Here is a 23,700-nt window from a genome sequence, read left to right on the forward strand (position 1 = left end):
GACTTAAGATTTTAATCGCGAGATTTTATTGCATTTTTAATGGCAGAAATGGCTAAAAAAAAAAAAAAAGTCAGAAAAAGTAGATGAACCAAATACAATAATGCAATAAATATAATGTCTCAATGTGAAGCCGCATGTGTAACTTTTAAATAATTTTTAATTAATTTAATCAATTAATTTAATTAATTTTTTTTTTAATCAAGTTACCTTATGGTGAAGTACAAAGAGGAATAAAGAAGATTTCTAACTGGTTAGTCTAGATGTCCTGCATTCTATTATATTGAATGCCTACAATACAAATATCTAGTGTTTTCACAGATAAGCCACAAGTATGTATATAAAAAAGATTTATTTAAAGGGCTCACCAACAGAAAAAGAGGAAGCTTCACCAAATTGTGTTTTTTTGTACAGATGACACACGCAGTTCATACGCAGGATTAGAGGATGAGAATGATCAAATCAGACAGGCGACAGCCACTCTGACTGCAGGGGTAACAATGCAGCCTAGCATTAGGAACGGCAATGAAAGAAAGCAAACCCAAATATCAGGTCATGCTCGATGTTTATATTTGTCAGAAAAGCCTCTAAACTTACATATTCTGTCAACTCCGAGTTGGGGATTCCTGCTTGTTAAGTACAAAGCATTTAGATTCGACTTTTAATACACATTTGGTACAATCAAAATTAATGAAAACATCTGCTGCTATCAAAATATAGAAAACATTTTGGTCACTATTTACAACAAAAATAATACCCAAACTTTCCAATCAGGGTCTGTTTTGTGATGACGGCAGGCAGCTGTTACGGGACTCAAGCAGGACTGTCCACGTGGACTGACTGAGCGGATTTTTTTTTTCCGGGCCCAGTAACAGCACATCAAACACGCAGGATGGTTACACGGGAAAAAGGAGGAGGAGAAAAGAAAAGAAAAAAAAAAGGTGGAATCGGGTGAGTTCGGGAAACCAGCCGTCCACACAGTGCAGAGGAACTCCAACAATCTCCTGGGATTTTTAACATACCCACCCATCCGCAACTTGCTTACATACTTAGGCAGGAACACAAAATATATAATAATAATAATGATGGAATATTGTCCATTCTGACCAATGAGCACTGTACATTTCTTATCAGGGTATATGGGGAAAAAGAAGAAAGCAACCTTGAAGGGAAAAATAAAGCAGTAAATTGACTCAAACCTCACCCCCCCCCCCCCCACCCAAAAAAAAAAACCCCATCCACCGTAAGCTAAATTGGGTCTTTCCCCACTGCAACATGAAAACAACACACGGTTAAAATAGGCAGATGGCCAGTGACAGGCCCGACAGGCCTAGTCTTCCTCCTCATCATCATCCTCTGGATCCCTTTTTCGTTTCTGTCCTCGCTCTTCTTCTGAAAGAGGGTAAAAAGTGAAAGAGAAGAACATCATCACCACAAATCTGAAACTGAGAAGATAAATGAAGCTTTAACTGTCACGTGTTTTTCATCCCATCTTGCTCTCCTTTTTCTCTCCCTCCCTCTCTCACACACACACACACACACACACACACACACACACACACACACACACACACACACACACGGCAGACTGAAGTTTGGGCTCAGAGTACAGCTCAGCTAGCTACAGTATTTTGGACTGGGTTAGGGACCATGATTGGAACCCCTGTGGAAATGCAGCTATTCTGCTGAGCATGGTACTCAAACCAGCAACCTTCTGATCACTGACACAGGCCTGATCTACTGAGCCACCTGTGGTTGTGCCTGACCCAAGTTCCTCTCCCTACGTAAACACCGAGAACAATGAGCACAGAGGCATTCCTGCAATCATACAGGGTAATCTGCCCTGCTTACCATAGTCATCCTCCTCTTCGTCTCCCTCGCCATCATTCAGCTCCTCCTCCTCTTCCTCCTAAATCGAAACAAGTACCTTGGGTCAATGTTATGAGAATCATTTGGAGAACCCCCCCCCCCCGTTGGGACCCCGGACAGCCAAGTGGCAGCTCCACATTACAAGCAGTAACAGTCCCCTCACGCCGCGCTGATGTCATCGCCGAGAAAACCCCAGGGGCGTGTCCGTTTATTAAATCAGGCAGTTTTTAGTGGGCTGTAAACACATAGAGCCATGTAAAGCTCACAGGTACCAGAGACGGCAAACCAACCGCGGCGCATGTATCTGGCAAGGAAGGCCGGCCACATTCAGCAGATGCAGAAGTTCGCGAAAGAATGAGGCTCCAAAGCTTAAACGGTTTGTGAGACCTTAAATAGAATATCACCCATCCAGGTTGGGGTTATAGGGGGCCTGGAGCCTATCGCAAGTAGCACAGGGAATTCTCTGCATGGAATGCCAGTCCATCACAAGCTATACAGCCATGCTATGGGCAATTTAATCACACGCGGGATCGCTGGCTTCAGAAACATCGTACCGCCTTAAGTGATGCATCATGGAACTGAAAATTAGGCATTAAAATGCACTTTGATGCTGAACTGCTGTCCTTGCATTTTAATTAGCTTCCAAATTGTACCTGCTGACAGATGGGTTCAGCTCACCAGGAAAATACACCCCTTACAGCTCTAGCAGACATTTTACCTGGATGTACATTTTCTAAAGATCATGAAACGCTGGCTTTGACTCCCCATCTATGTAATATCTTTGTTGTTTTGAACTCCCCTCCACCAACACAGTACAGGGTAAGCAAACAAGCCATGCAAATGCTTCAAAGGAAGGCAGCACTGAACAGAATGCAGGAGACCCCTTAACAAGAGAGAGCACACATTTGTTCAGAGGAAGCAGTTGTGATTCATCAAAAATCTTACCTCCCCACTGATGTCTTCCTCCTCTTCTACTTCTTCCTCTTCCTCACCGTCTTCCTCATCCTCCTCTCCTGGAGCTGCTTCTTCATCATACTCCTCTTCCTCCTCCTCTTCCTCTACTGCTCAAGGCAAGAACAAAAACAGGCTTGAAGTGAAATGTTATTCGAACGAATCCTACAGGAATGAGACGAAACCAACAGCCCATGCACTCATCTGATAAGGCACTGTGTATCTAACGGCGTGTATCTAACTATTAGACGACCACATCACAATACATTTCACTCCATAAGAGTTTCTATCCACTAAAGCAGAACCCGAATGATCACACGTTTTACTACGCGATACTAGGATCACACTAACCGACTTGAGATCATTTCCCACTCAGCAATGCTAACCAAGATAAAAAAAAGCTTATCTTGTCCAGTTTGGCATTACCCAATCACCTTGCAGCGTCTTGTGTGGGTGCGGTTACGCTTCAAATAAAGTTTAGAGGGGGAGACGCGTAAACACTGATTTACAAAGGTGCTTAAGGGCACATGCTCCCCCAGGGCCCCCTCAGAACATTCCAGAATTCGAGCAGCACGTACCCTCGTCATCGTCGTCATCCTGCCCCCCATAGGCTTCCGTGTCAGAGTCTGGGGCCTCTTTGTCCTCCTTGTCGTAGCCGTCCAGGTACGTCAGCTGAGGGATCAGCTTGAAGACATTTTCTCTGTAGTCGCTGAGGTTCGTCACCTCGCAGTTGAACAGGTCCAAACTTTTCAGGCTTTCCAACTTTTTCTGCAGGAGCACCGAGACGGCCACAATTTGTTGTGAAGTTGGGTTAGTGTCACACTCACTCTCTCCTCTCACACACACACACCTGAAGCCCCATGTCCAACTCACTTACCAGTGGTTCGATGGTGCTGAGGTCTTTGATTTTGTTGCCACTGAGGTTGAGATGGGTGATGTTTGGACACTTTGCTGCCAACACTTCTAGACCCCCAGAGATTCTGTTATCACTGAGCTCAAGCTGCAAGGAAGAACCCGACATCACTACAAGCCTCGTGAAATTCAGAACTCAAAGAATAAATGAATTAAGGGAACCAACCCTCTTCAGCTTGCTTAACGTCGGCAGGTTCGCGATGGATGTTAGGCCAACGTTTATTGTGCTCAGAAACTCAAGCTCTTCAAACTCATCCGTGAGGCCCTCGATTTTACCTTCGTTCGAACGGCAGTTGTCTAGAACGAGTTCCTTCACCTAAACAGAAAACAGGATATTGAGAACCACAACATGCAGTCAAGTCGCACAAATGTTATTCTGTAAAGCCAACTTCACAGGGAGGACTAGGGGCTTTACCAGGAAGGTTTGCAGTTTCTCAGCAGCTTAAATAGTTCCATGTCCTTTGAGCAGGGCGCAGACTTCAACGACCTACCATGTTCAAGGGCTTAATAAAAATAGCTTCTCCATTGACAAACGACAAAGGGCATTAAAAACAATAAGATCTGCACCATTCCTAAACTGAACGATTTATGTTAATCAATAAAATTTCTATCTGCCGTTTCTAAGGCAGCATGTGGCTCAGCAGACTAGAATACGGTTCCTGAGATCAGAAGGTCATTGGTTCAAATCTCATGTTCGGCAGAGTGATGTCACTCTTATGAGCCCTTAAGAACAAAACACTTAAACCCCTAAGACTAGTTTTTTGGAGAAAGCAGGCTTTACATCCGCTAAATTAATGCAATGTTAAGTGTTTCCCTAGGAAAGAAAATAGTCTCAGTGTCGGAGTCTAGATAGGTCAGGTCATCATGGAGTAACAAACGAAACTACTGCCATTTGAGGGTACATTAAAGAAACACATCTGATACGATTAGAGCTGTCACTGAGTATATCACCTACCGAGTAATTTAATGATCAATCTGACAATTAATCTTGTAATCATTTATATATGATGTAGACACTCCCAATACATTAAGCTGCATATTTCTGGACAGTGGAAGTAAACTGGAGGATCTGCCAAAGCGCCATGCACATATAGGGTGAACATGCAAACTCCACACACACAGAAGGGTGCCGTGTGGCGACAGCGCTACCCTCCGCTGCACATAGGCTTATAGCACGTGTGGCGTTAATATCGATACTGCATTTCATGCACATTGCAACCGTCACATCACAAGGACTGCAATAGCCTGCTGGGTTCAAACTATCGATAGGTTGCGGCAAAACATCTTTACTCCCTCATAATTAACAAAACTTAAGCTTTGCAATTTTAATAACAGCCCCTTTTTCCAACATCATTTAGTACATGTTAAAAATAAAAGTTTGCTGCTGCTGATTTTGCATGAGCTCTGCATGCGCTACGATCATAAATCACTCTTGTTCTTGCCGTTGGGCCACTCAGACTTTACGGCACGTGTGTAAATGAGGGAAGAGGAGAAAAAATATCGAACAAGAACAGATCAGGAAAAGACAGTCTTCTGTTGCATGGAAATACCCGCATTATTTGGCGAGTCCAACCTGAACACTTCATATTTTTCTTTTAATCATATTATTTTTCCCTCTATATTTTGGTATCATGCGCAGCTGCTCCGAGGGACCAGGGTTACATTCCACAACACGTCGTACGTGTACAACTGTGCACCTGACAGATAAACCTCTTGAATGTTTTAAGATGCATTTTCATCGCAGTTCTACTGTAGTAACATTTATGTTCTGCATTACCATACTGACAGATGACTGCGTTCTCATTCACCTTTAATGAGAAATGCATCCACACAACTGATGCTTTCACTCTTTATTTGGACCCCTCATGCGCTATGTACCATCCTCCTTCTCCCATATTGCCAAGTAATCGAGAAATATTTTCATCAATGCTTTCAAATAATCAAGTTTATGCACCTAATCGTGATAATTTCATGCCACATTCGGAATTCTTAACACCGGCGTTGATGCTGCTGCACTGGGAGCAGAGATTCAAGAAGGTAAGACTTAGAGACAAGACAAAGGGCAATTGTGTAAACCAATGACATGTTGTATATATCTATTTTGAAGGAGAAGTGATCTTTGCGTGCTCTTTATAAAAAAATATGTGGAGGGCACATAATGTGCACACTACATATTTTTTTGCATAGATGTATCAACTCCTTGTAAACCTAATTTCTGTCTAATTTTTATTTTACATTTGTTTCAGTATATAACTAAATATTTTTGTCATTTTTTCTTTGTTTGCAGTTGCAATGCCTGAATCTCCCTCTGGGACTAAGTATGGATCCGTCAATCCATCTGTCCATCCATCCAATTGTTGTTTATGTTTTAAATGGGGATACATTAGAGAATAGAGAATGAAGTCTGGTTAACAGTTGCGAGCTGTTAGATATTGCACACAAATAAGCCAGTCTTAAAATATGGCCATGATTTACTTTTCATGATGGCTCCGGCTACGATGTAAATCGCACATTTGCATCAACACAGCGAGAACTGATGTTTTTAGATGTGATGAGATGCTTGGCAACAGATTCACTGGTGTTTCACAACAGCAACAATGCAAAACTGTACATAACAGTAACTATTAAATGCCGCATAACATTATCAAGGATAATACAAGAATTTCATATTAACAAGTGTCATATTGAGAAGTAACCAAGGTAAACGACCCAGTTGCTGCATCGATCTACCCCAAGATGGAGAAGGAGAGTGAATCTCCCAAAGCGGCGTTAGAGGGAGACAAACCCAAGTTACCCCAATGAAAGGCGGTCAACTTTTACGGAAACTGTGTTCATTTTAAAAATGTTTATCTTTCAAGAAAGGCCCGCATGTATACGCGGATATGTGAAGTGAGCTTTTACGCAATTTCAAAATATTTTAAAATTTGCATATATAATTACCCGAGATGGTAATAAATGCAGATTACGAAGGTAACACAGTTCACGGATAATGTTAAACTGTGCAGCTTTTCATTCACCGGCGAGGCAGTGAAAGGGCCGCATTTAATAAAAACAGCCGGGGACCGTCACTCCAGTCAGCCCTGCAAACATACCTATGCCAGTAAATTGGTACGGTTCCCCATTTCATTTATCTAACCAGATATAATCCAGCGAATAACATCTATTTTAATCTATTTTATAGCCGAAAATAAACGTACGTACTTGCATGCTAGGCGAAGCGCAACCAGTCGATGGTACACGGAGAGAGCGAGTGAGTCTCTCACGGACACCGGGCTCCTGCTGCCGGCCCCCCGAACATGATGGGGAAGCCGACGGCGCCCAAACAGCGAAGCCAGGTGCATTGAGGCCTGGAATAAACGGGCGAAATTCTGGTCTCTTCCCACAGCAAACTCAGTTCACCGCCGATAGAGACCGCGATAAGAGGGCCAGCCGGAGCCGGTCGCACTGCATGTAGGCGACCGTATATCGAAGATGGCGTCCTGCCCCAGATCCCCGGAGCCGAGCGACGCAGGTTCCTCGGAACGTTAAAACGACCGGAACCGCACACCACTTCAAGCGGATCTCATGACGATATGCACAGCCCCCAGCACCCAGGCTGGGGGGGGACACACAGGGGGCAGAGAGGAGGAGGGGGACTGCGCCCCATTGCCGGTGCCGATCCTCGTAGCGCCGAAACGGGCTCCCGCCCGCAGAGCCACGCATCCGGCTCGCCGACTGCACCGTGCACAGGAGGAGAAGCAGCCCGCTTACTGTACCGCTGCTTTATGTGTATAGTAAAAATTCGAGAAAAAAAGAGCCGATAAGCAGCGCAAGATGCGCGAAAGCAGAGACGCTGCAAATACGCGCACGCAGCGGAGTCTCACGAGGTGCCTCGACCGGGGGCGCGCGGAGCAGGCGGATCAAACAGCCTAAAGATGCGCATGTGGGCAACACAGCGGATCACAAGCGGGAGCGCTAAGATCAACTCGTTTATGGGACTCTGCTGCCCCCCCGACTCGGCGCAGCTCATGTGCACAATGAAATCTCCAGCGAACCCGAACCCTAAACCCCGAACCCGACACCGGAGCGCGTTTGCGCCTGTCCGGCAGGCAGCCACTAGTGTGCTCTCTCACCCCAAGCCAAGGGCAGTAGCCGGCCAACAAGAACTATTTTAAAGCGAGCTCTCTTACGTCCGAAGGCGTTCGATTCCGTAGCTCCAAGTGAATCCTCTTCTTCATCTCCATGTTGGAGCGGCTGCCTTGCTCTGCTGTACTTTAGGCCGGTGGGGACGCAGTCAGAGCCGCGGGTATCTGAACACGGCAGCCGCCTCTCCGACACTGCCAGGGCTCAGCCTAAACTCATTCCGCCCGAGGCGGGAAAGCATGGCTGGATTGGCGTCATCAATGGCCAATCAGAAGCGCCGAAGAGCAACTAAAACACGCCCAGCAGCTCTACTGTGAAGCGACAACAGAAAAAAACAAGTTCGGTTGACCCGCGAAGGCTATGTATTTAGTGTCAGATTATTTCTCATTACTAACTAGTTCATTAATCATTCTGAAATTCGAAGCCAAAAAGCAACGGCTAAATTGCGGCTAAATAATAAACAAAAACATTTTGCTTGATATACCACTTTTGAGCTGTTTTACATTAGATATCATGAGTTCAAATGTCTGACAGCTGAATTATACTTTTCGCTGTAAAAAATAAACACATGAAGGATAACAGACGTACTAAAAAGGGCAATTACATATGTTACACAGGCTGTCACATCTCAAGGCCAACGATCGTCCGTTTGATGTTAAGTGATCAGAAGAAGAAAATAAAAACGTACATAGCAGTTTGGGCGGGGGGTCTTATTGTCCTTTCTGCTTGTCCTACTTTGAAAATTGCGTCCCACCACGTGGCGTTTACAGACGGAGCAAAGTAAGTGTGAAACTGACCGTCAAACCAAGCAATGACACGCATGTTTTATTCCTGTGATCGATGATTTTGAAATCTCACAGTAACCTAATAATTCGATGGTGAAAACAGCCATATAGATTTCTAGATTTCATAGTCTAATTCCACAGTGGACATCAAACAAGCAATCATAAGAGTTAAACTATAGGACCACCGCATACTAAACCCGGCAAGAAGAATAAAGGTACAGCGCAAACAGTATTAAATCACTGGCAATTCATAAAAAAAACTAACGTCGAAGGGGACCTCAAACTACTGCGTTTTTACCAAAAGAAAATAAACATTATGCTACCATAAAATACGAAAACCTAATATTATGAAACATTATTACAAAGACATAAAACAGCATGTTTCAAAATGGTATGAGAATGCTTGGCATTGTAGTCTCATGTTATGACACTGTAATGTTTGCGCATTTAAACAAAACGCATTTCTTCACTGACTTAGATGGCAATTGGAAGTCACTTGCATTTTAACCCAGTGTGCGCTACCGAGGACCATTTATATTAATGTACTATCTGTCAAACACCCCCAACCGAGGTTTTGTGATATATACATATGAAGGTTATTCTGTTGAACGATGGCACAAAGCCAACGTGCGTTAAAATGGATTGGTCAGTATATCAACCAATATGACACGTTACACGTTCTGCAAAATTAAATGCGAATCATACATAGAAGCAAAGATCAGCTCCTATGTTAGTATCAGAAACCAACTAGCATTCAGTAAAGAGTTACTATCCAAATGCGCAGATAGTGATGACCGCCTCTCCAGGCCAAAGTAAGTCACCCGTAACATCGCCGTATGTCCGGTTGTTCACAGACCGATTGCCCATTTTCAGCCGTTATTTATTAACATATGCATAATATAATGTCCAATAACCAGCAATCTAAATGATAAGTTGTGCTTTGCGTAAAGACAATATGAGATTTTACACGACTTATGTATAACTTGCATATCCCACACAAATACATTTTTGCGTACAGTCGGCGCCTTCCCGCATGACACCGCCCCAGGAAGCCTGCACCACGTGAGCCCGAGTGACAGTCCAATCCACCAATCGTATGGCCATATATTAAATTTAACGCGCGCTCACGTGACAGGAACCGTCGAATCAAAAGCATTTGGACAAAATAAAGAAAACCACTTCCGCTACCCATGAACCGTAAGGCACGTTGAAGGAGAAAAGACGACAAAGTCATCTGACACAGTTTTCGCCATATTAAGTGTTACACAGCACACATATTGAGCAATAAAGCACATTCAGTGTTAATCAAATGCATAAAAAATTAAGTGACATTACCTACTATTCAGGTCATTTCTTTGTGAAGCTCCGCTACCGATTTTAAAGGCACGGAAAGCGAGATCGGCACCTGCATTGCACTTTTATTGTTTTCACAAATGCACCGGTTCGATCTGTTGGCTTGATAGAACCCATTGCATGACGTCTCTTTCGTTTGCTTATAGTTTCTTTTATTTAGTTTCATAACGTCATTTATAGTAGTTGCAGAAAAACGGCTCTTCGTCTGGTATGTCGCCCGCGTCTGCAGGTCTGGTTTGCGTGCAGAGGACCGTTTTCCGCTGGGTGTGTCCCGCTTTCCTGCACTGCTGCAGCTGCTGCAAGCGCCAGACTGCGGGCTGTGTGTGTGTGGTGCGCTCATGTACACACAGCACGGCCTCAGGCACGCCACCATGCCATCTCTCTCTCTCTCTCTCTCTCTCTCTCTCTCTCTCTCTCTCTCTCTCTCTCTCTCTCTCTCTCTCTCTCTCTCTCTCTCTCTAATGCTCAAGATCCTCTTATCCTATGAAATAAACGAGCAAACATTTAAAAGAAAAAACGTGGAAGAAACTAACTTTTTAAATGACTCATTTTAATTATATGAAGACTTTTGTTTCATGTACACAGGGTATACATACAGTATGAAGTACAGCTTTATAATCAGACGATTAACAAAAATGACAAAATATAAACTTAAAAGTGTATAACTCACTTGAGTATTATGTATGACTATTACACTGCAATACCTTGGGACTGCACATGCATGAAGCAGGGGACACCCTGGATGCAGGGACGGATTACGGACTGGGCCAGCGGGGCCGCTTCCCAGGGTCCCTTGGGGTGCAGGGGGCCCGTGGGGCCCCTAGCCCAAAACAATTTGCAACGCTTATCAACAATGTATTTTCATTTGTCTATTTTAGAGGGCCTACATTCTTTGATCCTCTGCCTACAAGGACCCCTGACCATATAGGGAGGGTGTTTGGCTGCCAAGGGCCCTTGAATTGTGGTGGTTGTGGTGGTGGTGCTGGTGGTGGTTGGGGGGGGGGGGGGGCCCTCGCGAACGTTTTGCCCAGGGGCCCACACAACCCATAATCCGTGCCTGCCTGGATGAGATGCCAGTCCTTTGCCAGGGACTCACTATGGGCAGTTTATCTGACCATCTTCAGCTGTTTCTCCTGGTTTCTCCTGGTGCTGTTGTTGGTTTGGGTGGAGCCTAGCACAGCAGCACAAGGCTGGGGTATACCCTGGAAGGGACACCAGTCCATCGCAGGCCACATACGTACACGCACAGACACAGTCATACACTATGGACAATATGGAGACACCAACACCACTTAACTGCATGTCTTTGCATTATAGGAGGGAACCACCCGAAACAGGGAGAACTTGCAAATTCCACCAGATAGAGCCCGAAATTTATATTTTACATGACAAGTTTCAAATATAAGCAGTGAACTAACCTACACCTTCTCATAAACCCTTAATGATTATATTGATTACAATGATAATCTACTTATTCATTTATATTCATTTAGTTGATTTCAGCTAGATATGACGTTCGTGCTCGTGTTTCATTGTGTAGTACAGGGCGGTGGAGTATTGAAAGAAATCCACGTACACGGCTGGACCCTGGAAAGATTTTGAAAACCATGCTTATCCATCAAAGGTAAACAGCTCCATCTAGTGGCGCACAGTTTAACGGCAAAAAGTGACCGCTTGTTCAGTTTTGTGCATGAACATCATCTCCCCTCTGTTATGTTTATGGTTAAAAGTCTGATTTAAAATCTTCTGTGTATGACATGTAGTTGCACTTAGTCTGCCTTCACATGCACGGATTGTAGACCTTGTGGTCTTTTGTATTATTAGGTTCACCCTCGTATTCCGCACTGTCTACTTAAATACAGTACAGGCCAAAAGTTTGGACACACCTTCTCATTCAATGTGTTTTCTTTATTTTCATGACCATTTACATTGGTAGATTCTCACCGAAGGCATCAAAACTATGAATGAACACATTGTTATGTACTTAACAAAAAAAGGTGACATAACTGAAAACATGTTTTATATTCTAGTTTCACACTCTCTCTCTTGATGAGCTTCAAGAGGTAGTCACCTGAAATGGTTTTCCAACAGTCTTGAAGGAGTTCCCAGAGGTGTTTAGCAAGTGTGCAAAGCAGTAATCAGAGCAAAGGGTGGCTATTTTGAAGAAACTAGAATATAAAACATGGTTTCAGTTATGTCACCTTTTTTTGTTAAGTACATAACTCCACATGTGTTCATTCATAGTTTTGATGCCTTCAGTGAGAATCTACCAAATGGTCATGAAAATAAAGACAGCACATTGAATGAGAAGGTGTGTCCAAACTTTTGGCCTGTACTGTAAGTCCCTGCTCAAACACCTCAATTGTGCGTGCTTGTTGCAGTGTGGAACTGGGGGAACATTATCTGCCTGTTTTCCTCTGTATGCCTGGTCTGACAATAAGGTCCCACCTTAGTACCATAAAACAACCTCAGATGTCAAATTAATCATTCAAACAGCCCACTCACACCTGGATAAACATTCATTCATATTCTATGCCACTTGTCCTGTGTAGGGTCAGGGAATATCCCTAGATAGGGCGCCAACCCATCGCAGGGCACACACACCACTCACACATACAGGGACAAGTTTGGCAACTCCAATTTACCTTAGCATGTTTTGGGACTATAGGTGGAAACCGGAGAACCCGGAATCAAACCCTGGTCTCTAGAGGTGTGAAACAACAGCACTAACCCAGGTCAATAGGCAGAAGAATTACAACAAACACACATGTAGCAGGCCTCTCTACCACCAGAGGGCGATGCAGGCTTCGGAAAACAAGATTAGGCTGCCAATGGCACAATTACATTGTTAGCTTTAATACCTGGATATGCCAGTGTAGCTTTTTTATTGAATAAAATGACCAAAAATACATCTCTGTGGCCATATCTAGATGTAAACCATCCTTCCTCCAACTGTGTGTCCTGGTCAGGGTCACAGGGGCCTGTTCATTGCAGGCCAGACACATTATGGGCAGTTTAAAGGTACTGGATGGTCTGACTGTATGATCTTACGCTATGAGAGGAAGTTGGAGAACCTGTACAACACAGGGAGACCATGCAAACTCCACACACAGTAGATGTGGAATCCAAATTCTAAAGCACCGAACCCACTGGCATGAAGCAAACTTGATACCCACTCAGCCAATAAATGAAATCTGCATGAAGGACATTCTGAGTCCCCAAGAAAAGCCAGGGTGGGCATCAAACCCATAACCTTGGGGGTTTGAAGTCACAGTGTTACCAACTGGGCCACTGTGCTACACTGGACAGAACTATGACCAGGAGTCTTTAATAAACCGAAAAATCCACATAAGCTGCAAAGTGTTACATTTTTATTGATGGTTACATGGCAGAATAGAGAAAACTGAAATGATCAACAGTAAGATTATAGTGATTCTGTAATAATTCTCAGGAGAAATATAAACAGGATAATTACAGCTGTACGTAAGCATAATGATTTCACAATAATAAGTGATTAATTACCAAGTTTAAATTAAAATTACATAAAGGTTAGTTATATCAATACATAGAATAAGAGTATAGAAGAGAAAGGAACAATAACGGGCCAAAAATATAAGATTTGCTGAAACAAATAAAACACTCTTCACTTTTATAACGTAGTATGTTCCGAGCCAGGAGTGACAGACCCTACTGAGGGCATGATGCTGTCCCTCGCTTATCGCCGCCTTCGCCGTTGTCTCAGCATGCCCTTGTCACACTCCTCGATGTAACATCCACACGCCTCGACGTAGACGTAGGAATGTGTGACCTTGCTGCCGTCGGGGCACTGCATCTCCACCTGCCGCTTGCTGGTCTCCAACTCCCGACAGCAAGAGCACGAGTGTGTCATGGAGTTCGCCTCTGCGGAGTATCTGCAGCCGAGGACACAGAGGAGAGGGTCACCAGTCAGCTGCCGCAAATGCTGGTGCTTTTGGGACGCGGCGGGAAATCGATAGTGGGTACACCGCCTCTGCAAGATAAACGGGGTTTGGGCAAACTCACATGGAGCTGGTCACACAGGAACCAATACAGGAAGTCATCTCCACTGGAACGGTGGACTGGCATCCGTCATAGACCACGTAGGTGCTGTTCTTCTGCACAAGGCAGTTTTTGCTTGGAGTGCCTTCAGGTAGAAGAGACAGTGACACATCCTACCAGTTAAGTCAAGTGGTTATGACCTGGATTTTGAGCCAAAAAGGTGCATTGAACTCAAACTTTTGCTATTATTCCCATTAAATATGATTTAAAACAGTGTGACCTCCCTGCTGTATAAACGTGTAATACTGAAAGCTTGTGATATTTCAAAAATTAATAATATAAACCCTGAACAAAATAACAAATAATATTTTAATAACACATCTGTCATAAAAGGTGCCCCAGGGGCTTGAGTTGTGTTCAGCAGTGTCTGAGGTAAATACTGAGCACTGCCGTCACTTACAGGTCTTGCAGCAGCCGGTGCTGTCGGTTTTCTCGCTGCCCTGAAGCGAAACCACAAAGTGTTTACATTTGTGCTGATTTTCCAACAGTCCTTTATAAAGCAAATATTGTAAAACCTAAGATGATGTCAGTCGCAAGTTCAAAGACATGCAGAGAATCAATATTCTTATCTCTGGCATAACGCGAGTTAAACTTTCCTGTTTGTTTTTAATAACTTGATTGATTTCTAACATGGCACCAATCGCTAGATTTATCAAATAGTCAATATTTTGGGCCAAAAATCAGAGATTTGCAGTGATGGGCAAATGAAGCCTCATGAACCATTTGCTGTATTTATTACCCCCCCCGGAAGGTGCTCTTGGTTTGCTCTTGATCAACCATAAGTAAAAAAAGGCCCAAGTGAAAATGAGAGTGTCCTTAATTTCAGGAGCAGGCAGCTACCTGATACAATGACAGCACAGCACATAAGCTGTTGCTGAAATACTTACTGCCTCACAGGTTTCTGGGTAAAATGGAGGACAGATGGTTCTCTCCCCCACCACTACTAGCTGGTCATCAATTTTTTCACAGTTGTACTTCACACACTTGTCATTTGGTGGGGACCAAGTCTGATTAACCTGGAAGGTAAAATGGGAGTCACTGTCATACTGGTTTTAGGGTACAGGATAGTGTACATTATATTGGGTACCCAATGTTAATTTATTCTGACTGATCTCATAGTAAGCTCAGTAATCCACTGTACGTTTTCACATTTGAACAGTGTGCGTACAGTTTTAATGTTGTAGAATTTCAGCATTATAAGATCATGTTAAAAATGTGAGTCAGTGTGAAGGACCCGCCATTTACCTGAATGGTATATGTGGTGCCATCATCCAGCGACACGATGCAGCTCGTCTGCACGCACGTCCCGCAGCACTGCCCGGCCACGTCTTGGTACTCAAAGCCCTGCGAGGATACAGAACTGTTGGCCTTATAATACCCGGAATATGACACTGAGCTGCAGACAGGCAGGAGCAAAGACACACTTGGGGTCCTGAAGGATGAGAGTTTCATTATTCTAATGAAACACCACGAGTGCACCCCTCACACCGGCCTGCACGCCTCACACCGGCCTGCACGCCTCACACCGGCCTGCACGCCTCACACCTGCCTGCACCCCTCACACCGGCCTGCACCCCTCACACCGGCCTGCACCCCTCACACCGGCCTGCACGCCTCACACCAGCCTGCTGCACGGGGCCATATTAAAGTACCTCCTGGCAGAAAGCATCACACTCGATGGCAACACATTCCACAGCATTCAGCCGAGTCTCGGGATCCACGGTGGAGCTACAGCTGCAGACCTCACATGTGTCCGTGGGGATTTGGTCACCGATCTAGAGGTGAAGCAAACCAGAACATGTTCATTAACCTCAAGGCAAAGGGAGGAGATGCAGAAACGCAGCTTCAGAAAGCAAAGCCCCTGTCTGAGGTTCAGGCAACATGTTCTTGCGGAAGTGCTTTTTGTAAATAGCAGGGTAGCCCAAGTTTATCTGAATTAAATCTGACATGGATGGTTAATGAGCAACAGGGGTGTTTACTGCCACTCAAAGCATGCATCTGCGTGGGCCCCCCTACCTGTCACTACAGTAGCCCCCCCTTATCCGTATGTGATGTGTTAGAAGATCTGCCCTGCCAGAGTTAATAGTGAACCATCTGCAGATCCCATATATAACATGAATTTTGTGTACATGCATATGGTAAAGTTTAATTGATAAATTGTGTCCTGTAATATATTACCGACATTAAATACATAATAAATAAGAATATAATATTGTATGTAATAATATAAATAATAATACAGTTTAAATAATAAAATTATACTATATTTGAAAAAGTATAATAAAATTATACTTTATTTTACAGCACTGTACAGTACTGTACTCTCTCTCTCTCTAATAAAAGGGATTCTGATGTTTTAGCCTAATTCCTAAGAGACAATAGACCAATAAAAAACATGTCATGTCTCAAGGGATGATGGAGCGATGAAAATCATGCTTTTTTTGCTTTCTTTTGAACAGACACTTAGATGACATGGCAACGAATGACATAAGTGAGAAAGCTAGAGGCAGACTGGGTGAGAGTTCTTCACAGAAGCCTGGGTGTTTTATGACGTTCGTAGGTTGTCACCTGGTATGGTATGCCATTGTAGATGCAGACGTCTGTGGGTTCTGTGAGCAAAACAAAATAACAGTTAGAAAGAAGAAAGAAACACTACTCTGGACATTAGTACTGTCACAGCAACCGCAAACTTTAGTCTTCAGCCAATAAGCATCAGTGATCACCCACGGCTGAATACTGATTGGATTAGCCAGTTAGCTGATTGTTTTGTACCTATGCTGTAGTACCAATTTATAGTGATGGTCAAATGAAGCTTTATGGACTGTTTGTTGTATTTTCTGATCCCACAAGATGTGGTCTCTCCTCAAAAAAGGGCTCAAAGCATGCTGCACATCAACCCAAGAGCGCCATCTAGTGGGATTAAAAATACTGCAAATGGTTCATGAAGCATCACTACCAGTTTGGCTGCTTCTGCCTTCAACTATGCTGTGAATTCTTGACTCTTGTCCTGTGTTGCATTTGGATTTTCTTGTGCATGACACTTGAGTTCTCGTTCTACGATTTTGGCATTTGAAATCAAGCTGTGGCACGAGTAACACTCATAACTGTATTGGTTCTTAAGGGCATCATGCAGTGTAAGCAAAACAAAACGGCACTTAACATGCACAAATGGCAGTGCATGGATTACAATGAGGATGGCAATCCCCTGAAAAACACTTAGACAAGACAAACGTCAGAGGATCTTACCGCAGGTGTAGCTAGGGCAACAGCTATCATCTGCGATGGTCACCTGTGCGTGGAATCCCAACGGGCAGGTCTGATTTGCTGCCTGGCAAAGCTTCAGGTCACATTCTACGTAGTATAGGAGCAACAAGGGAGTGATTTAAAACAAAAAAAAGTCAAGACATGCAATAAACAACCAGAAACCGATCTCGGGTCCCACTTACAAGGAAACTATTCTACTAAGTATAAAAGGACAAAAATACAAACTGTTTAGGCCACTGGTGTATATGCCTGTCCTTGGGGACAGCATACTATGGGGTGGGGGGAAACAACAAACCCGTGCCTGAATATATGATTATTCCCCCGTCGTTCATCCGACGCACACTCACCGCATATCTTCTGCAGGCAGCAGTCCTGCGTGTCGTTCACCACCACCTGGCCCTCCTTCTCGCAGGTGATGTCGGCCGGGGGCGGGCACTCGGGGGAGCGGCACTGCACGCTCATCGAGTCCCCGTCACACTCGCACTCCAGGCAGCCACTCTGCCAAGTCTCTCCCGGCTGTAAAGGGAGAAGTGAGAGGAGAGTCATCCAAAATGCAGGAGCACTGAGAAGCTGGAAGCTGGGGGGGGGGGGGGGGGGCAGATGGCCCTGCTGATCCTCACCATCCTGGGCATGCCGTCGGGTCCCGTGCAGCCTGAAGGGACAGAGACACCCTGTAAGACTTCCTTCCAGTCATGGTGCAAAACTGACAATGCAAGACGATTTTTCTTGTACGGACAAAAAGTAGCAGCACTGTTACAACTTTGCCCTTTGGCTTGATATTACGAAGGAAGCCTCACCGCATGAACTGACGCAGGTGTCGGAGAAAGAGGTGAATAAGACCGTCCCCACGGGACAGAAGCACCCCTCTTTGGTCACGTTGCTGCTACCCGGCTGGTTATCCAGAATATTCTGATACTTCTTGTTGTACCTTTGTGGAACACAAACAGTTTTGGACCACAAAATTGCATCAGATCATTTTGATGAGATATTTTTAAAAGTACCTATACAGAACCAACAATAAGGAATTTATCACATTTTGACCTGCCATCTATTATTTGTATATTTTAGGAAGAGAAGGGGCTGTCCTTACTTTGTGTTACATGTGGCCTGTATAACAGGACCGCATGGCTGGTAAACCTTTGTGTCTGGGCAGTTGTATTCTACACACAGAAGAGAAATGAACAACGGCTTCAGGTTACAGCTGGGAAAAATTATTTGGAAGTTTAAACAATCTAGTCACAGCGAAAATGCGCATTTAGAGCAACAGCGGACTTTCGTTTTTGTAAAAACTCAAGCTACGTCCACCTGCCAGATGAGAAGATCCCACCTACCACACTGGCCGTTGGTGATCTTCCTCCAGTCAATGCAGATCCCGGCACTGGCACATATGGATGCGTACATCTCCAGGCTGTTGCAGCCAATCTCGGGCTCAGGCATGTGACAGACGTCGAATTTGCAGGCCTCGTAAACAGCGTCCACTGGGAATGCTTTGTGGCACTCTTCAAAAACGCTGCATTACGGGAAGACGGAGCCAGGAAACATTTCATAGGAGAAGCTAAACTGCTTAAACATAATCAAATAAGTAAATATAACTAATAGCACTCATAATGTGTCTAGTAAGCAACAGCTGTATGGGGAACATAAAGAGGTACTTTTGTATTAAATACATTTGTATTTTCACGAGACATAAAATCACAATATTTTGGCATGAGGAACACTCACTCATTATGTAGAAATGCACAGATTTCTGGTTTGCAGGCAGTTGTAGAGCTCACGGGTGCAGTTGTGCGACTAAGGCTGGTTTTACTTGTAGGTTGTTTGGTTGTAGTAGGTGGAGGCGGAGGCTCGCAGTAGGGTTTGTTTTTGTCAGCATAATACCACTGGGACGCCATATATGAGCATGACGGGTGGATCTGGCCATTTGGAAGTCGGCAGTCATTGGCCCTGTTGTTGTCACACAGTCCTTTAGATAAATGGTAAAGAAAAAAATGAAACAATACAATGTTATAACTATGACACAGCCTATTAATGAGAATTTTGGAGAAAAAAAAGACTAGCTGTATTGCTCTGCCAATGTTTTCATCAAAAGCGATGTACATTTGAGAATGTAGGGTCCGACAGTCCCTGGAGTAATTGGGGCTTAAGGACCACACTCAGGGGTCCGACTGTGACATCACTCTGCTAACGCTGACACACACCACCTTCTTCTATCACTCAAAGATTAATGTGTAATGGAAGAGATTGATCTAATATCTGAAGTCATTCAAGAACAAAGTCATTAAAACAGTTATCTGGAAACCTTTCCAACCCCAAGGCCTGGCCATTTATCGTCTAGCATTATTCTGCCTGGTGGGTGTCCCCCTTGGTAACTTCACTGACTGGGGGTGGAGTGGGCAATTAGCTAAACTGTTATTGTATTTCGTATTAAGAATACACTAAATGTAAACGATGATGATTATCACCTGATAAAATCACCCAAATATTGTGCATTGCTTTACTCACCACAATGTCCCTCCGTGTTACCAAAGAAGTTGGAGTATGCTAATTTCACGCCAAATAGCATGCCACCAAACATGACCTGAGCCTGGATTGCAGGCACCGCAACAGACATCTGGATTCCAGTGTTTGTAATGATGATGTCACCATTTGAGAAAGGTGGGAAAACTATCTTATTGTTGATATCCACCTAAAATATAATGTAAGATATGATTAATCGGCATTCTACAGAACAGCTCGTGTCATGGCAGCTACTGTGAAGCATTTATCAGCATCCAAGATCTAAGAAACACAGCATTTAACTGTCTTTCACTGACCCACCTTCTGAAATCCTAAAGAACAGAAGCAGAAAAGCAGACAAAATAATTACACTAATTAGCTATAGGATGTGATTTCATAGATCTGAATAGTTTCAGTATGTGACAGGGAACCGTGGTTCTCTTTAGGTCCGATCACTCAGGGCTGTATTTTAAGCCGAGCCCCGAGTTTTTTAGCCCCGATTCCAATCTTACCAGCTCCTCTTAAACTTGACGTAGCCCCTGATCTATTCAATAACTAGAGACTCCCCTGTGGGGAACCAAATGCATGTTACACCACCAGCACTTAGCTATACCGTGATCCACGTCATGCGACTAGTGTTGTTAAATAAGTAGTATTTATATTGATATTTACCTCAACCTTTGTTGTTTCAGGAGTTCTTTTTGCTGTAAGAGTGACTTTATAAGACTTGTAATACACAGTCAGTGAATGAGGGCAGGAGAGACCATCATGAGCATTGCAATAGTAGTTATCAATGATGACACGGAAGTCGTGTTTTGGGATGATCTCCTGAACTAAGACATATGTGCAGTTTTCTTGGAAAGCGTAGTACGTTCCATCGAATGTCAGATAGTGAGGGTCTCCCCATCCGTAGCATTCGCCTGCATATTTACAAGAGTCAAGACAATCATTTAGGCACAGAATTCAAAAGAAATACATATATGTAGATATAAGAAAATTTAACTATGACTATGCAACAATTTACTTTTAAATAATTTTATAAAGAATTCTTAAAATCTAAAAATGAACTGAGTAAAGGTAAGATTTTCCACTGAATATTCCAGAACTTACATTGGCACTGATACTGGAAGCAGCATCCCGAGTCATCATAGACCTTAACTGGAGGATAGCTGTTTACACACACAGGCTGAACTGCAGCTGGACACTGGACAGGCTTTGAGGTTGTTTTACCATTAATGCATGTTTGTATGGTGCAATTTCCAGCGTTCCAAGATTCTCCATTCTAAAACATTAATAATTTAAACATCAATATAACAATTTGCATGTAGCGGTGTGTTTGCATGTGTGCGCGTACACAACCACACACCCGCACACACACACATGCACACAATGCAATTAACAATTGCCATATTTACCTTTCTTGGGGGATGAAGGTTGGTACAGTCTGGATTAAATTTTGTGGTTGGTCTGCTAGTACTTTTTGTGGATCTAGTAGTCGAGGACGTGTGTGGAGAGACATGGGTTGTGGTAGTATGCTCCGACAGTCTTGTCAATTTAACTACAGTAGGTGTAGGAACAGGTGCTGGTGTACTGGTGTGACAAGGCATCGTCTGTTTTTGTACGTGACAGTCCGTATCGCAGACAGCAGTGAAACACCATCCAGCACCATCAGTCTCGTTGTATATTAGTAAACCTATTCGGCAAAAAAAAGTATTTCTACATTTAGTCACATTAAATAGCATCTAATATTTTTCCAAACATAATTATCAAATAATTCATATTGTTGATCATCAAATGCTGATTACCTGGGCCGAAATTGATCTTATTATACTGGCAAAAACAAGCAGTTGTCTTCAAACCACCAGATGTAGTTTTCACTTTAGCAGTAGTTTTTTCTTGAGGGGCAGTAATAGGAGATGAGGTTTGAATGGGCTCATGGGTCATTGGAGTAATAGGTGGTTTTGATGAAGTTCTACTAATGGTAGAAGAAGTCGTTTCTTTTGTTGATGTTGGACTTGTCTTTCCTGTTATTGTGGTCTCTACCACAGTGGAAAATGATGTTGTTTCTACTATCGGCGACGTAGTCTCAGTTGGAGTAGGGGAAACGGATGTTGTTTCAGTCGTGGTGGAAGGTATAGTGGTTGAGACAGTTAGAGTAAATGTAGGAGTACTTCCTGTAGAAATCAAAGGGGATGGTGTGGTCTCAGAAGTGGAACCAGTTGTTTCAACAATTACACTTGTAGCAGTAGATGACACCGATGAAGTTGTTGATGTGGTGGTCTCCACAATTTTAGTTGGAGAAGTAGTTTCTTCAGGAGTTGATAGAGGACTTGTCACCATTTTCGTTGTTGTGGTCATTTCGACAGTGGAAACTGATGTTGTTTCTACTGTCGGGGATGTAGCCTCTGTTGGAGTGGGGGGTACTGGTGTTGTTTCAGTTGTGGTAGAAGGTATCGAGGTTGAGACAACTGGGGTAACTGTGGGTGTACTTCCTGTGGAAATCAAAGGGGGTGATGTGGTCTCAGAAATGGAAGTGGTTGTTTCCACAATTAAGGTGGTGTGAGAAGTGGTTGTTTTGGGACCTTCAGTAGATGTTGATGCAGTCTGAGATGTTGTGGCAACAGTGCCAGTTGTAGCACACTTATTTTCACAGCATCTGATTCTGATCTCATAATTGAAGCAGTGTGGTGGACTCTGATCTTTGTTTTTGCAAACAAGTCCATTCAGTGGATTACAATCTACAACTTGACCTAATTCTGAAAGAGGAACATCTTCATAACCTGTTGCTCTGCATTCCACGTCATTGACATTTTCACAAATCTTTACTCCATGTTTGACAATGTTCCCAAATGACTCATCATCTTCTCCATCCTCACCCGATTCAGGATAACTGACATCAATCCAGCTAGACCACTCACAAACATTATTACAGTCATATGGTGTAGTGCTAATATATGGCGCTGAAGAAGTCATTGTTGAAGTGGTAGTCTCCACTATTTCAGTGGTCAAGAAAGTAGTTTCTTCTGGAGTTGATGGAGGACTTGTCACCATTTTGGTTGTTGTGCTCTGTGTAACAGTGGAAACTGATGTTGTTTCCACTGTTGGGGATGTAGCCTCTGTTGGATTGGGGGGTACTGGTGTTGTTTCAGTTGTGGTAGAAGGTATCGAGGTTGAGACAACTGGGGTAACTGTGGGTGTACTTCCTGTGGAAATCAAAGGGGGTGATGTCGTCTCAGAAGTGGAACCAGTTGTTTCAACAATCAAGGTGGTGTGAGAAGTGGTTGTTTTGGGACCTTCAGTAGATGTTGATGCAGTCTGAGATGTTGTGGCAGCAGTGCCAGTTGTAGCACACTTATTTTCACAGCATCTGATTCTGATCTCATAATTGAAGCAGTGTGGTGGACTCTGATCTTTGTTTTTGCAAACAAGTCCATTCAGTGGATTACAATCTACAACTTGACCTAATTCTGAAAGAGGAACATCTTCATAACCTGTTGCTCTGCATTCCACGTCATTGACATTTTCACAAATCTTTACTCCATGTTTGACAATGTTCCCAAATGACTCATCATCTTCTCCATCCTCACCCGATTCAGGATAACTGACATCAATCCAGCTAGACCACTCACAAACATTATTACAGTCATATGGTGTAGTGCTAATATATGGCGCTGAAGAAGTCATTGTTGAAGTGGTAGTCTCCACTATTTCAGTGGTCAAGAAAGTAGTTTCTTCTGGAGTTGATGGAGGACTTGTCACCATTTCCGTTGTTGTGCTCTGTGTAACAGTGGAAACTGATGTTGTTTCCACTGTCGGGGATGTAGCCTCTGTTGGATTGGGGGGTACTGGTGTTGTTTCAGTTGTGGTAGAAGGT

General features: G+C 43.6%; 2 protein-coding genes across 3 annotated transcripts in view; both read right to left on the bottom strand.

Annotated features, from left to right (window-relative positions):
- Positions 1–332: 332 nt before the first annotated feature.
- LOC125706707 (acidic leucine-rich nuclear phosphoprotein 32 family member A-like) lies at positions 333–8,168 on the bottom strand. Of its 2 annotated transcripts, none has more exons than XM_048973531.1 (7): positions 7,899–8,168; positions 3,896–4,045; positions 3,695–3,817; positions 3,396–3,585; positions 2,812–2,927; positions 1,849–1,906; positions 333–1,386 (listed from the first exon to the last, which is right to left on the bottom strand). In XM_048973531.1, exons 1-7 carry the CDS (start codon positions 7,950–7,952, stop codon positions 1,328–1,330), a joined length of 750 nt encoding a protein of 249 aa, XP_048829488.1. In that variant the 5' UTR covers positions 7,953–8,168; the 3' UTR covers positions 333–1,327. The 2 variants fall into 2 exon arrangements, with proteins under 2 accessions (XP_048829488.1, XP_048829486.1); XM_048973529.1 differs by having other exon boundaries at positions 333–1,389; positions 7,899–8,141.
- A 5,170-nt stretch (positions 8,169–13,338) lies between these two features.
- Positions 13,339–23,700, bottom strand: part of LOC125706781 (mucin-5B-like) — a 61,893-nt gene continuing 51,531 nt past the window's right edge. The window contains exons 32-50 of the mRNA XM_048973602.1: positions 21,632–23,029; positions 21,242–21,519; positions 20,937–21,108; positions 20,499–20,746; positions 19,833–20,016; positions 19,053–19,293; positions 18,662–18,840; positions 18,421–18,490; positions 18,128–18,258; positions 17,951–17,982; positions 17,678–17,846; positions 17,313–17,417; positions 16,635–16,675; positions 15,719–15,841; positions 15,312–15,410; positions 14,954–15,082; positions 14,467–14,506; positions 14,031–14,151; positions 13,339–13,900 (exon numbers count right to left, since the gene is read on the bottom strand). Coding sequence (XP_048829559.1) covers positions 13,705–13,900; positions 14,031–14,151; positions 14,467–14,506; positions 14,954–15,082; positions 15,312–15,410; positions 15,719–15,841; positions 16,635–16,675; positions 17,313–17,417; positions 17,678–17,846; positions 17,951–17,982; positions 18,128–18,258; positions 18,421–18,490; positions 18,662–18,840; positions 19,053–19,293; positions 19,833–20,016; positions 20,499–20,746; positions 20,937–21,108; positions 21,242–21,519; positions 21,632–23,029 — 3,956 coding nt within the window. The 3' untranslated portion in view covers positions 13,339–13,704. The remainder of the gene's footprint in view (positions 13,901–14,030; positions 14,152–14,466; positions 14,507–14,953; positions 15,083–15,311; positions 15,411–15,718; positions 15,842–16,634; positions 16,676–17,312; positions 17,418–17,677; positions 17,847–17,950; positions 17,983–18,127; positions 18,259–18,420; positions 18,491–18,661; positions 18,841–19,052; positions 19,294–19,832; positions 20,017–20,498; positions 20,747–20,936; positions 21,109–21,241; positions 21,520–21,631; positions 23,030–23,700) is intronic.

Source organism: Brienomyrus brachyistius, chromosome 13, assembly GCF_023856365.1.
Source record: "Brienomyrus brachyistius isolate T26 chromosome 13, BBRACH_0.4, whole genome shotgun sequence".
NCBI classification, from domain to species: Eukaryota; Metazoa; Chordata; class Actinopteri; order Osteoglossiformes; family Mormyridae; genus Brienomyrus; species Brienomyrus brachyistius.

What these genes read in the sequence shown, in the direction of transcription:
- LOC125706707 (XM_048973529.1), bottom strand. Translation starts at nt 7,952, where the DNA reads ATGGAGATGAAGAAGAGGATTCACTTGGAGCTACGGAATCGAACGCCT. An exon ending in TCAGCACCATCGAACCACTG is followed by an intron (nt 3,586 to 3,694) that starts GTAAGTGAGTTG and finishes GTGCTCCTGCAG; the next exon opens with AAAAAGTTGGAAAGCCTGAA. An exon ending in CGAAGAGGAGGATGACTATG is followed by an intron (nt 1,390 to 1,848) that starts GTAAGCAGGGCA and finishes ACCCTCTTTCAG; the next exon opens with AAGAAGAGCGAGGACAGAAA.